A 13,243-nucleotide genomic window follows, 5' to 3' on the forward strand; every position below is an offset into this window, starting at 1 on the left:
CCTCATCTCCTGCAGAAACTTGAGTGGCTTCTTAATATCTACAGACTTTACCTTACCTCCTCATAGTTTCCACTTGAAACTCCTCTCTAAATGTATCAATCTTCTCACCGTTCTCCAAAATATACTACATTCCATTTTAAGGAAAGACTTCTCTCTTCCTATTCTTTTCAAATCATATTCGTCATCATTTGAGATCAGAACAAGCCCATCTTTTCCACAAACCTCTCCTATGCAACAATTTCCCACTCTCTCCTCAGAAGTTATTTAATACTTACTAATATTAGTAAGACACCAATTCTGCAAGTATAATATAAATAAGCTACGATGCTGTTTTATTGGCATTAGTAAATTCTAACTATGCAAAATACTGATTTGGCTCAGTGGATAGAGCATAGATAGGTCTGCGGATAAAGGGGCCCAGGTTCGATTCTAGTCAAGGGCACATGCCCAGGTTGCAGGCTCCATCCTCAGTAGGGGGAGTGCAGGAGGCAGCCAATCAGTGATTCTCTCTCATCAATGATGTTTCTATCTCTCTCCCTCTCCCTTCCTCTCTGAAAAAAAAAAAAAAGGGGGTGGGGGGGCGGTCCTTTAAAAAAAAAAAAAAGACGAAAATATTTTTAGGACTCTCTTCCTCTCTCTCTCTGCCTGCGCCCTCTTCCTTTAGGCGTGTCTCTTTCTTTCCTTTTCCTAAGCTCCAACGGCCATTCTTTTGCCTCTGCAGCTTGTTTCCTGAGCCCATGCAGCCCAGCTAAACTCACTTCCTCCATGGCTCATTTCTTCCTCTGTGATTTTCTAAATACACTTTTGCTTGTAAATAAATAAGTCTATTTCTATATCTATATTTATATTTAGAAAAAAATTATAGAGATACCTGAATGTTTTTTGAGGACTCTGGCCAATTCTTCAATAGTTCTTACACAGTCCAACCCCTGTAACAAAAATGGCATAAAGTACTGAACCAAAAATGGAAGATAGGTTTCTAATCCGGTTATAAATAGTTTCTATTACCTTCAGAAATAATGAAATTAATTTCAACTCGTTTTTTTTTTTTTTTCCCCTTTTAGGTGAGCATTAATTAGTATACATAGCAAATATCCTAAAGATACAATTCCTTCCCCCAAATACAGCCAACTAATTGCTTTTGGAGGCTCAATAGAGGCTGAAATTGGAGCCTCCAGAAGTCTCTGAACCAGTGAGGACCTCCATTTTTCCCTCTGGGTAATTATGTCACCAATTATGTGCCAGCATAAATAAGAGGAAGCTTCTATGCCCTAATTCATTCTGGGTAGCCCTTCATTATAGTTTCATTAAGAGCTGATGAACTGTTATGGGTAGTGATTAAGCTCAAATTATTTTTCCATAGGACTAGACAAAAATATAATGTACAAAATGAAAGTCATACAGCAAATATGAATATTTCTAATAGATCATACTTAAAAATATTTCTGCTGACCCTTTCCAACATAGGTTTGTTTTTTTTTGAAGGTTATATATGTCCCACAATACACTGAAATTTTATTTTAGAAATGCCTTCAAAACTAGTTTATAAATCATGTAAAAATTCCATCTTGATGATGTACATTAAAGTCATTCTATGTATCGATCCCAGTATTACTTATCTACCTTATTCACTAAAGTTGGGCTAGATAACGTGGCTATTTTCCCAAGTCAGATACATCCTCAAAGACAGACTTGAAACTAAGAAAAGGCATAAAAAGATCTTGGGCAACAGCAGCATCACTCATGTGGATATACATACAGTATTTGGACTGTTGCTAAATATCTTTTTAAGAGTAGGGATTTGGTACTTCTCAGATTTTATACCTTTTCACAGTATTTTTATTTCATCTTCACCAGAGCTGGCCAACCTTTTATTTTGTGGATCATATAGTCTGTTGCATCTACTCAGTTCTGCAGTTAGAGTGAAAGTGGCAGTAGAGTATACATAACTGAAGGGGTGTGACTATGTTCTAATGAAAATGTATTTACAAAACAGGCAGTGGGCAGAGTTTAGCCTGGGGACCACAGCGTTTGCTGACTCCTGACATACATGATCCAGGCTGATGTGCGTAACAATCTCCTGAAGCAAAAGGACCAGAATTACCATTTCCATTTTGCAGATTATCAACCAAAGACCACATGTATAGGGACTGATAAAACCAAGTTTATCTTGAATCCAGGTCACTGGACTACAAGTTCAGTACTCTTGTCATTATACCACATTACTGCTTTCTAATCTAAGCCTAGCTGCTATGCCAATGGGACACTGGAGAGGCTGGCTTGGCTTTCTAGAATTCCCCAAAGTTGCTTTCAAATTCACTTTGTACTCCAGGTTGAAAGTATAAGACTTTCTAACCCTTACATCCACTCTAAACTTCTTACTATATTTGGTCAAACAGACTGTGTCCTGATAAATTTGGAGAACATCGAGCTATACTGTCAGTCAAAGTTATCAAATCACACTGCCACAGCAAATGGAAGTTTATGTGGTCACTGTACCTCAGCAGTTTCAAGTCCATTAATTGTCATACAGACGTCAAGATCACTCTGTTTGAACCCAAATCCATTTTTGGAGGAGCCAAACAAGCTCAATTTAGTTCCTGTTAGGGATATATGAAAAGTAATAACTAATTACCTGATTATATTTAATTTTTGGATCAAAAGGTCCCTCTCATAAATCAAAATACCCAGTTAACTATCCTATATTAATCACCTAATTATGTCCTTATTAATCAGTCATTTATTATATTTTTCTTTCAAACTTTACCTTAAATAAATACAAGTTCTACATGGCATGAAAGATTACCAAGTGCCACTTTATTCTTAAATGTAAGGATATTGCCTGGTCAGGGTGGCTGTCATTGAATGATGACCTATAAACCAGAGGTCATGGTTCAATTCCCGGTTAGGGCACATGCCCAGATTGCAGGCTCGATCCCCAGTGTGGGGTATGCAGGAGGCAGCAATCAAGGATCCTCTCTCATCACTGATTCTATCTCTCTCTCCCTCTCCCTTCTTCTTTGAAATCAATAAAAAAAAATAAAAAATGTAAGGACATTTTGAGGAAAATTTGAATCTCCTAAACATATTTAATACATTAAGTTTACCACTTTCTAAACAGACTTTTTAGAGGTGTGAACTTTGACTCTAAACATAGTCCTCAATGAAATTCACTTCGAGGCATCTGCTAAGAGAAATCCTACAGGCAGCTGTCTTCTCTGTTGGGAAGCTAGGACTGAGCCGAACAATGGCCACCCTAGGCATGCCACACACTGAAGCCCTGTCCCCATCACTGCAAGATTACGTTCTCTTTCTCAAAATTAATGTGATTGTAACACATGGACGCTTTCTGAGGAAGGTCACGCTACCCTTCTTTTCTTAAAGGTAAAAAGTTAGTTACCTGGAAACTCCTGCCTTATGAAACTTTCTAGGTTTTGCCGAATATGTTCACGAGCTTGATCTTCTAAAATAGTTGGAGAAAAATCCTCTGTTTAAAATAAAGAGAAACATTCAGAAAAAATGATGTTCACATTCTCTGAAAATTATATGAAACCTAACAGGCTTACAGAAAAAAAAAAAACCCACCCTAAATTTTGTGTCTTCTCAGTAGAAAGCATGTAAAATAAAGAGGATGCCTTTAAAATAAGATTCTACCACCAAGAACTGCTTCTGAAATGGAAAGTAACCTGAGAAATACTGCATTTCAGAGACCCAGGGTTCTCTAAAGGGCAGCCTTCAGGGAACTCTTCCAGAGGGCGCACACACAAGTTTGTGAGCATGTGTGTGTGTGTGTGTGTGTGTGTGTGTGTGTGTGTATATATATATATATATATATATATATATATATATATATATATATCTCCTATCTAATAAAGAGGGAATATGCTAATTGAGCCTCACACCATCACAAAGATGGTGGTGCCCATAGCCAATAAGGAGGGAATATGCTAATTGACTGCCCCGCCTTCAAATATGGCAGCACCCACAGCCTATAAGGAGGGAATATGCTGATTGACTGCCACACCCTCAAAGGTGGCGGTGCCCACAGCCACAAGATGACATTGCCCAGTCCCCTCAGCCCCACCAGGGCATCAGGCATGCAAAAAGGACAGGTCCGCTTGCCTCTGGTGTCCCCCAGTCCCCTCAGCCCCCCAGCCAACAAGGGCTGGCTGAAGATGCAGGCAAGCCTTTGATGTCGGCTGCCCAGCCGCCCACGGCCGGCCTAAGGTGCAGGCAAGCCTCGGATGTCAGCTGCCCAGCTGACGCCCGAGGCTCAGGTAAACAGGGCCAGCAGAGGTTTGCACTGCTGGCAGTGGCAGCAGCAGAGGTGTCATGGGGTGTCGCCTTCCCCTGATTGCTGGGTTGCTTCCCACCCCTGAGGGCTCCCAGACTGTGAGAGGGGCTGGCTGGGCTGAGGGACCCCCCTCCAGTGCATGAATTTTCATGCACCAGGCCTCTAGTATATATGTATGTGTGTATATATATATATATATATATATATATATATATATATATATTAAAGGAGAACCTACAATTTCCTTTCATAGGTTATAAACTCCAAAAAGGCTTAAAAAGTAAATCACTTGTTAAGAATGGTCATCTTTTAGCACACAGACACCTCAAGATGTAGCACTGTGATGCATCCAGTTCTCCTCTAAGTAGCTGCATCCCTTTCTTTTAAAAGATTCTTCTTAGTAGAAATTTAAACCTCTGCACACCAGTGCTTCCCCAAACCAATGCTTCTTCAAGTGCTGTTATGTAGGCTACTAATTACTGTTAACCAAAAGTATTCTAGGCTCAATTTTGGAAATGTGGGATTAAAGAGTTAAATAAATTCTTTACCATAACATTTATCAAAAGCCTTTATTATGCTACTGTGCCCTGTGCTCTCTGAGGGAACAGTAAGTAAGTAGAGTTATTCCCTACTTGACCCGTGAATACTTCTTATCACAAGACACTATTAACTGTACCTAGAAACACATTTCAAGAAACACCACTTGGGAAATGATAGTACTCTAATCTTAAGCCTTTAAAGATCCTCCTTCCTGTCTTTAACAATTATTTATTATATATCCCAAATGGAACAGGAGACAAAGAACATTGGACACAATGGGGAACGGAACAGACTTAGTCCCTATAAAGAAGCTAGAAGGTTAGTGATTCAGGTGACTCTTGAGAAAACATCAATTTAACAAATCAAAAGAAATGGTAACAACTTACTATAACACTGGATACAAACTTGATCTAGGATAGTTGTAAATTTGGGTGTCAATGGTGGCAAAGGTTCCAGCTGGATTCTTTTGAAGTCGTCAGGGCAGTCCTTCTTTAGATGACCCTCTCGTTTGCATAAACTGCACACTACTGTGGGGGACTGCAGGAGGGCAAAGCAAAACAAGACTTAAGATAAAACTTTTATTTGCCAAATAAAGGGGCCCTAAATCTTTTTTTTTTTTTTTTTAAGTACACAGTCTACTCTTCACATTCCACAGGAATCCTCCTATATAATAAAAGCCTAATACGCTAAGTGTCAGGTCATCTGGTTGTCCATTCAACCAATCAAAGCATAATATGCTAATGATATGGTAAGGCAACTCAACCATTCGGTATGATGTGCACCTACCACCAGGGGGCAGATGCTCTGGCTGGTAGGTTAGCTTGCAGTTGGGGTCTGTCCGGCTGATAGGGACTGAGCGAGATGGGCCAGACATGCCCTGGAGCCCTCCCACGGTCCTCCCCTGGCTGGCCAACCTCCTGCGGTCCCTCCCCGGCCCTGATAGTACACCGGTGGGGTCCCTCAGCCTGGCCTGCGCCCTCTCACAATCCGGGACCCTTTGGGGGATGTCGTAGAGCTAGTTTCGGCCTGATCCCGCAGGCCTGGCCGAGGGATCCCACTGGTGCATGAATTCGTGCACCGGGCCTCTAGTGAAAATAAAAAGTGCAGCCATTCCAAGCTATCTGAGATGGGGACACCCAGATGGCATACTCAAGAGGAAAAGGCAGTCATTTTCACTACCAACAGCATTCCCTTTCTCCTGTGCAAATTTCCATGAGACTAAGGAGGGAAGTGGACCAGTGCTGAAGTTGTAGACCAACTCATTAACCACTACCAAATGGGGAGCCCCCTGTTCTAGTATATACAATTGTAACCACATGTATTACAACTGTTTCAAGTCTCCCAGTTCTATGTCTAAGACTGGCACTGATTACCTACCTTGCCTTTGGTGAAGGTGAGCTTACTAAATTCATAGAAGTTCGATGGATCCATGGTTGAATTTCCTTCACATACATTTTCCTCCTTAAGACTGATTTTATTAAGTTCTGTTAGTAGAGCTCCATCCACATCTTTTCCACATTCTTTCGAGTCTTCATACTTAGACTCGCCTACCTCCTCATCCTCGTCAGATAGGGCATCCTCATCCCCTGATCTGGTGTAGGCATTGTCTAACCCATCTTCATTAGCACCATCGTCCTCCTCTTCTTTTCGGGTAACGCCCTCCTCCTCCTCTTCATCAGAGTGAATGATTCCTGATGTCTGGCCCTGTCTTAAAGGGGCAAAGTGGCTGAGAGAGTCTTCTAGTTCATCAACATCTAAGCTTTCTTCATCAACATCTATGTTATTATCTAAAGTAGCAAATCCATCACATTCTTTAGCTGTAGAGCTTTGGAAACCTACATCCAAAGTGCAATCTGTCTCAGTATTTCCTGTGCTACCAGAGGTGAGAGGCTCTCCATGTTTGCTACTGCTTAAATCTTGAGCATCAGCAGTCAAAGGATGCTTGTCCTCCTTTCCAATTTTTTCTTTCTCAGCTTTACTTCCAGTTTCTCCATGGTGTACATTAACATCCTCATGATCATCACAAGTAACTTCTACCTTGATACAATCTGAGTTTCCCAGCTGGACACTGATGTCTGTGCTTCCTGTTCCCTCTGCTGGTGGGCTTCCACGGCTTTCAGCAGTCTCTTTAAGAGTAACTGGCTGTACCTTGCAGGTATTTGCAGTTGAACTGGGAGCACTGGGACCTTGAACAACAACTGAGTTTTTGAGTTTATCATTTTTTGCTTGTAAATCTGGATCATGCTTTGCTACTTCTTTAGAACGTTCTGAACATGTAACAGTACTCAGAGGCTTCGGAAGGCTAGGTTTTGTAATTTTGTGTGGAAGAGCAAAATATTTATAGGTTGTTCTTAAACAATGAAGTATGTATTCAAACACAGGTTGACTGTTTAGGGTTCTTGCCACATTCCTTTTAACAGAGTAGGGATCTGGAATGAAAAAAAAATCCATTGCATACATTTGTATTACACATTTTTAAAATTAGCCTGCTCTAGATAAAATTAGACAACAAATGAATTATAAAATTCAGCATGTATCTTATCTATGCTTTTAAAAACTTGGAGATGGGGAGTAAGATGATTAGAGTTTAAGAACAAAAAGAAATGTTTTCTTAAATATCTGCCCTATGAAGAGAACCCATTCTGTTCTGAACCAGTACCCCTTCTCTATTTTGTTCTGTGACTACGGAGGTAAAAAATATGTCCTGAATGTGGCTCTTGTGCCTGGGGAAGTGTGGGCTTTCTACCAGGTTCTGCTGAGTGCTCTGCCTCCCCACTCAGCCAGGCTGTGTGGTTTGTACAGCTTACCTCCACTCTTCTGCCCTGGGAAGCCCCATCACTGACTGGCTGAGCTGAATTCAGGGGCGAGAGGGAGGCACCAGGAGGAGACACCACTTCTCTCAATCTTTTCTCCTCCCCTAGACTCCAGCAGGTTAGGCAATTGGCCAGAAGAGCTGAGCCAGAGAAACTGCAGGGGAGGGTTTAAAAAGGTGAGATCCCTATGACTGTACAAAGAATTTATGCAAAATGCAAAAAAAAAAAAAAAGACCACCCCAAACCCTCTTATGCAATATAAAGCTTGAAAAAAATCAAGCAAAAATAAGAGAATTCCATTTAGGAGATTCTTTAAAATATTTAAAAGAGGAGAATTAAGATTTCTAGAGAGGTTTCTACTGCCTGACTTTGAAAAGCTGAGAAGAGCTAGTCCATTTAATGAAGTCTATGGGGCACATCAGTGTGTCTTTTATTTTATTTATTTTTAATCCTCACCTGAGGATATGTTTTAGAGAGAGAAAGGGAGAAAAGGAGGAAAGTAGGAAAGGAGGGAGGTAAGGAAAGACAGACAGAGACAGAGAGACGGGGAGAGCGAGAGAAAGAGAGAGAGAGAAAACCATCAAGGTGAGAGAGAAATATCGACGGTTGCTTCTGACCAGGGACTGAACCTGCACCTAGGTATGTGCCCTGACCGGGAATTGAACCCGAAACCTTTTGGTGTATGGGATGACACTCCAACCAACTGAACCACCTGACCAGGGCCACATCAGTGTGTCTTTTAAACAATGTTTTCAATTAATTGAGCCTCACTAGAAAAAGTGTTTTCATTAGTAAGTTCTAAATGTTACTGCAGATATTCTAAAAATAACTTATCTTTTCTATGGTGAGGAATCTAACAAAGAATGTTATTTTGCATGAGAAAAAGTATTATCCTCAACCTCTGTAAAACTAAACAACATCAACAATTCATGAAATGACTCAATTAAAAAATACAGAAATGAGCCGAAACCGGTTTGGCTCAGTGGATAGAGCGTCGGCCTGCGGACTGAAGGGCCTGGGTTCGATTCCGGTCAAGGGCATGTACCTTGGTTGCGGGCACATCCCCAGTGGGGGGTGTGCAGGAGGCAGCTGATCGATGTTTCTCTCTCACTGATGTTTCTAACTATCTCTCTCCCTTCCTCTCTGTAAAAAAAATCAATAAAATATATTTAAAAAAAATACAGAAATGAGGACATTAAAAGAAGAAAGGGGATTCGTACATCACTGGGAGAAAACTTTTTAAGGGCTCAAGTTTTTAAGAAATTTACAAAGAAAGCAAGGACTCAGCCAGCCATTATTTTAGTTGCTTAAGTAATTAAGATGCACTTATTGCTGCACTTAAATACATTTCAAAACAAAAAGTTTGGTTACTTGTAATGACCACTGTAATGCATCCAAGATCCTATCTATTTCACTTTTGGGGTCAGGCCTACCTTACATGTAGGAACTGAAAAGAGACTGAAATAAAAAGCATGCTGTTAGACAGACACCTTAAAAAATAAAAAAGGAATTAAAGATAAACATTTTGGGATACCTTCGATGGCAATGCGCTTTTTGGGCCAATCCTTTGATTCACGAGATATCATTTCTTTGACTCGGATACTTATCACTAAATCAGCCAAATTAAATTCTAAAGCATAGAATCGAAGCAATTCCACCCAGAGCTGCCCAACTGGCACTGAAGGCTGGTGTTTTAAATCAAATATTAATGATACCTATTAATCACAAAGAGAAAACACAGGTATTTCAGATGTCAGCACAATTTGAAAAATTAGCATTCAAAAGCATGAAATTTTTAAAAATCTTAAAAACCTTAGCAAAGATATGAATTTGACAACCATTTAGGATAAATCGCATTCTAGTTTTAATTTTGCTTGTAGAAAAATAGCATTCTTTCACTACACTGCTGGGATTAGAGTATTTTAAAACCTTGTCATCATCATAGGAATAGTCAGGCAGTTGTATGTAATCAGACAGTACTCCTAGTTTTGAAGTTTTAATGACAGGTGGAGAGAACTGTGCATCAATTTCATTGAGCTCTCCCTGTTTCTGCTGCTGGAGGACACCTTTACAATGTTACACACAGAAATGGGCGGCAGCTAAAAGCATAGAGCAAAAGGAAAAATGCTCCCCTTGTTTGCTCTGAGAAGCTACTTAAGCTCACGGAATGTTTAGTGATCTTAAATTAATTTCAAAGTCAAATAACTCTCTATATCAGCTATTATTGCTAGTTTTACATTCACAGACTCTTGACAAGTTGGAACACACTGTAATGTAATTAACTGGAAAGCACACAGGACTTAGAATAGGAAAAAAAAGTGTCCAATACTAATTCTGCCACTTCATAGTTGTTAACTGCTCTGTGACTTAGCTTCTTCATTCTCATTTGGCAGTATAGCAAAGTGGCTAAGAGAACTGGCTTTGGAATGAGACACGCTTAGGTTTGCAACCCCATTCTGCCATATACTAGCTGTGCATGATCCTAGTCAAGGTATATAAGCTGTCCAAGCCTCAGTTTCCTCATGTGAACAATGGGGATCACAGTACCCACCTCATAGGGTTGTTGGGAGGATTGAGTGAGAGAGTGTCTGAAAAGAGCTTAGCACAGTGCCTGGCACACATGTTCAAAAAATGGTCGCTATCATTATCTGCAGAGTAGGGATGATACCACCTATAACACAGGATAGTTATGAGGATTAAGTCAGAAACAAGGGAAAGCAGACGTGGTTGCTCTCTGTATTTTTTCACTTAGATAAAATCTTTAATTACAAGAAATCCATTTATCACTGAAACATAAAGTCACAACTGTAAGATGCTGTTAAGAAGTAATCTAGTTCAACTCCCGTATGTTACAAGAGAAGAAACTGAAGCCAGAGAGTTTACGTGACTTGTCAAAGGTCCCACTGCATGTCAGTGGCAGAATGAGAACAGTCTCCCATCCCAGTACAGTGCTATTTCAATCACACTAAGCAATTCTGACAGTTTAGATATCCCTTTCAGAAGTGGCAGCATGATTCCTCTCTCCAAATAACATAAAAATGTAAAGATACAGTCTTTAATTGGACTTACAGTGATAGCTTTTCCTTCTAAGGTATAAATTTGTTCCTGATTGCACTTTATTATATCAAGCTTCAAAACAAGTGGTAGAGTATTTTAATTCCTACTACATCTCAACCACACAGGATCTATCTAATAAGACAAAGTCATCCGGTGGATTTACAAAGCAGACCTGGTTGAAAAAGGAAGTTGTCTAGGTCCCAAACTCTATATAGTTGAGGACACAAAGAAAACCCCCAGAAATGGAAAGCCTTATAAAATTTTACCTCTTCATCCATATGGCTTATTCAGCATTACTAAGGATTTAAGCATCTCACTGAAATGACTTGGTAATACTGTACTATGGAACTTAAAGAGACCTTTCATCTATCTAAACTAGTGGTACTTCAGTGGTTTTTTTGTTATTGTCATTGTTTTTTTAAAGTAGAGAACACTTTCTTTTTTGGCACTGAGTTAAGCATTTTATAAATCAATGACCCTATGAGAGGGTACCAATATCACCCCCATTTTTAGGTGAGGAAACTGGGGCCCACAGAAAGATTACGTCACTTGCTCAAGGACACGCAAGCTAGGAAGTGGGAGAGCTGGGATACAAATACACATATTCTGGCTCCACAGCCTGTGCTCTTATCCACTACTGGAACCATAAATAGGACACAGATAAAAGTGTTGCTGTGCTGGTGGCAGCAGAGAAAGACAGGTTTCCCCTTCCCTTCACCCCTCCAGGATTACAGAAAGCAAACTGGAGTATCTATGAGTCACCATTACCTCCTCTTTCTAGAAGAGTGACATGACCTACTGGTGTAAAGCTGGGATTAAAATCCTGGTCTCAGAAGTAATTTGTGGATATTATCATCATGTCACCCCCAAGGGTTATAAGGTTGTGGGGTCTGCCCCAATTTGGGGCAAAATCCTGTTCTTTTCCTTTTAAAGTATGTTTTTATTGATTTCAGAGAGGAAGGGAGAGGGAGAGAGAGATAGAAACATCAATGATGAGATAGAACCACTGATTCGTTGCCTCTTGCATGTCCCCCACTGGGATCAAGCCCACAACCCAGGCATGCGTCCTTGACCGGAATCAAACCTGGGACCCTTCAGTCCACAGGCTGACGCTCTATTCACTGAGCCAAACCGGCAAGGGCTGAAATTCTATTCTTATTACTAGTATAGTTATACTGCTCAGATTTTTGTTGGAAATTCAAATGGCAATTCTTTCTTTGTGCATAAACTTCCCTGTCCACCCCTAATAGGATGGAAACAAGTTCATATAATTACTCATTGTTATTTTAATAATCTGAGGTTAACTTTTCATCTGTTTAAACCTCATAATACCATCTAAGACCTAAGTACTTTGAGAATAGGTAGGCTTTAGCTTTGAATTCTCAGTATCTTCCATAGGACCCTGCACACAGAACTACATCAATAACTGTAAATCTAATGTGAATTTTACCTTTTCTCATTATTCGTCTATTCAAAGGACTGCACAGACTAGGAAATGAAACATCAATGAAACAGTTAAGATAATTGAGGAAAGAAGAGAGGACTGATTAATTAATGAACTCTACAATTAATGACAGAGTTAAAAAAAGATGGTAAAATTAAAAATAAGAGAACATACCTGTCCTGTTTTAACAGGTATTTTTTTTTGTGCCTCTTCTTTTGCTGTGTCTGCATCCCCTGTGGCATTATCAGTGTATTCCCAAACCACAACGTCTTTCTGAATATCTTTTAGGTTGAAGTTGCCTAGTTTATTTAGTGAGAATCCTTCAATCTAGAGAAAAATTAGACATACATTATTATAAGGTAGAAACAATTTTATATCAATCAGAACACATTAATCCTGAAAGGAATGAAAAGATAACAACACTCTATGGTTCATTAAAAATGTAAAAGGTATCAGTTATGAAATTTTTCGAAGATATAAATTTTTTAAAAATATATTTTTTGAAGTAAAAAATAAAGTTTTGATTTGCAAAATAAATGATTTTGTGAAATAACTCTTTAGTAAATAAGAGAAGGCAAAACGGCCCAGGCCCAAGGCCACAAGTTCTACAGTAAATCTGTTTGGGATAAAATCTCAACTCCTGGGTGGGAATAGGTAGAAGAGGGTATGGGGGCGATAAATGGTGATGGAAGGAGACTTGACCTGGGGTATGAACACACAATATACAGATGATGTATGATATAACTATACACCTGAAACTTACATAATTTTATTAACCAATGTCACCCCAATAAGTCCAATAAAAAAAAAGTGAAAAAAAATCTCAGCTCCCTCATGACTTTCTTTAGGTCTCAGGTTTCTGTTTAAAGAGGTAACACTAGAACCTCCTTCATGGATAGTTGTGACATGAAATAATGGAAATAAAGGATTCAGATACAGCTATGGGATGGAGTAAATGTCAATAAATGTAAGAAATTGTTTCTCCTGATGTTGTTGAGATACAAATTGCTAAAGAAAAGTCTGGGCTCAAAAGGTCTAAGAAACGTGGACAAATCTGAACAGGTTTCTTGAGTGTACAGTGGGATTTATAATAAG

The 13,243-nt window shown here is 39.5% G+C and overlaps 1 protein-coding gene across 4 annotated transcripts in view; it reads right to left on the reverse strand.

The window, feature by feature from the left end:
* TUT7 (terminal uridylyl transferase 7) overlaps window positions 1-13,243 on the reverse strand; it is a 56,128-nt gene that overhangs the window by 24,596 nt on the left and 18,289 nt on the right. For all 4 annotated transcript variants that reach the window (XM_028146209.2, XM_054726700.1, XM_054726701.1 and 1 more), the window contains exons 11-17: window positions 12,323-12,475; window positions 9,182-9,362; window positions 6,212-7,263; window positions 5,221-5,371; window positions 3,401-3,487; window positions 2,500-2,600; window positions 872-929 (exon numbers count right to left, since the gene is read on the reverse strand). In XM_028146209.2, coding sequence (XP_028002010.2) covers window positions 872-929; window positions 2,500-2,600; window positions 3,401-3,487; window positions 5,221-5,371; window positions 6,212-7,263; window positions 9,182-9,362; window positions 12,323-12,475 — 1,783 coding nt within the window. The remainder of the gene's footprint in view (window positions 1-871; window positions 930-2,499; window positions 2,601-3,400; window positions 3,488-5,220; window positions 5,372-6,211; window positions 7,264-9,181; window positions 9,363-12,322; window positions 12,476-13,243) is intronic.

This window comes from Eptesicus fuscus, chromosome 15 (genome assembly GCF_027574615.1).
Source record: "Eptesicus fuscus isolate TK198812 chromosome 15, DD_ASM_mEF_20220401, whole genome shotgun sequence".
NCBI classification, from domain to species: Eukaryota; Metazoa; Chordata; class Mammalia; order Chiroptera; family Vespertilionidae; genus Eptesicus; species Eptesicus fuscus.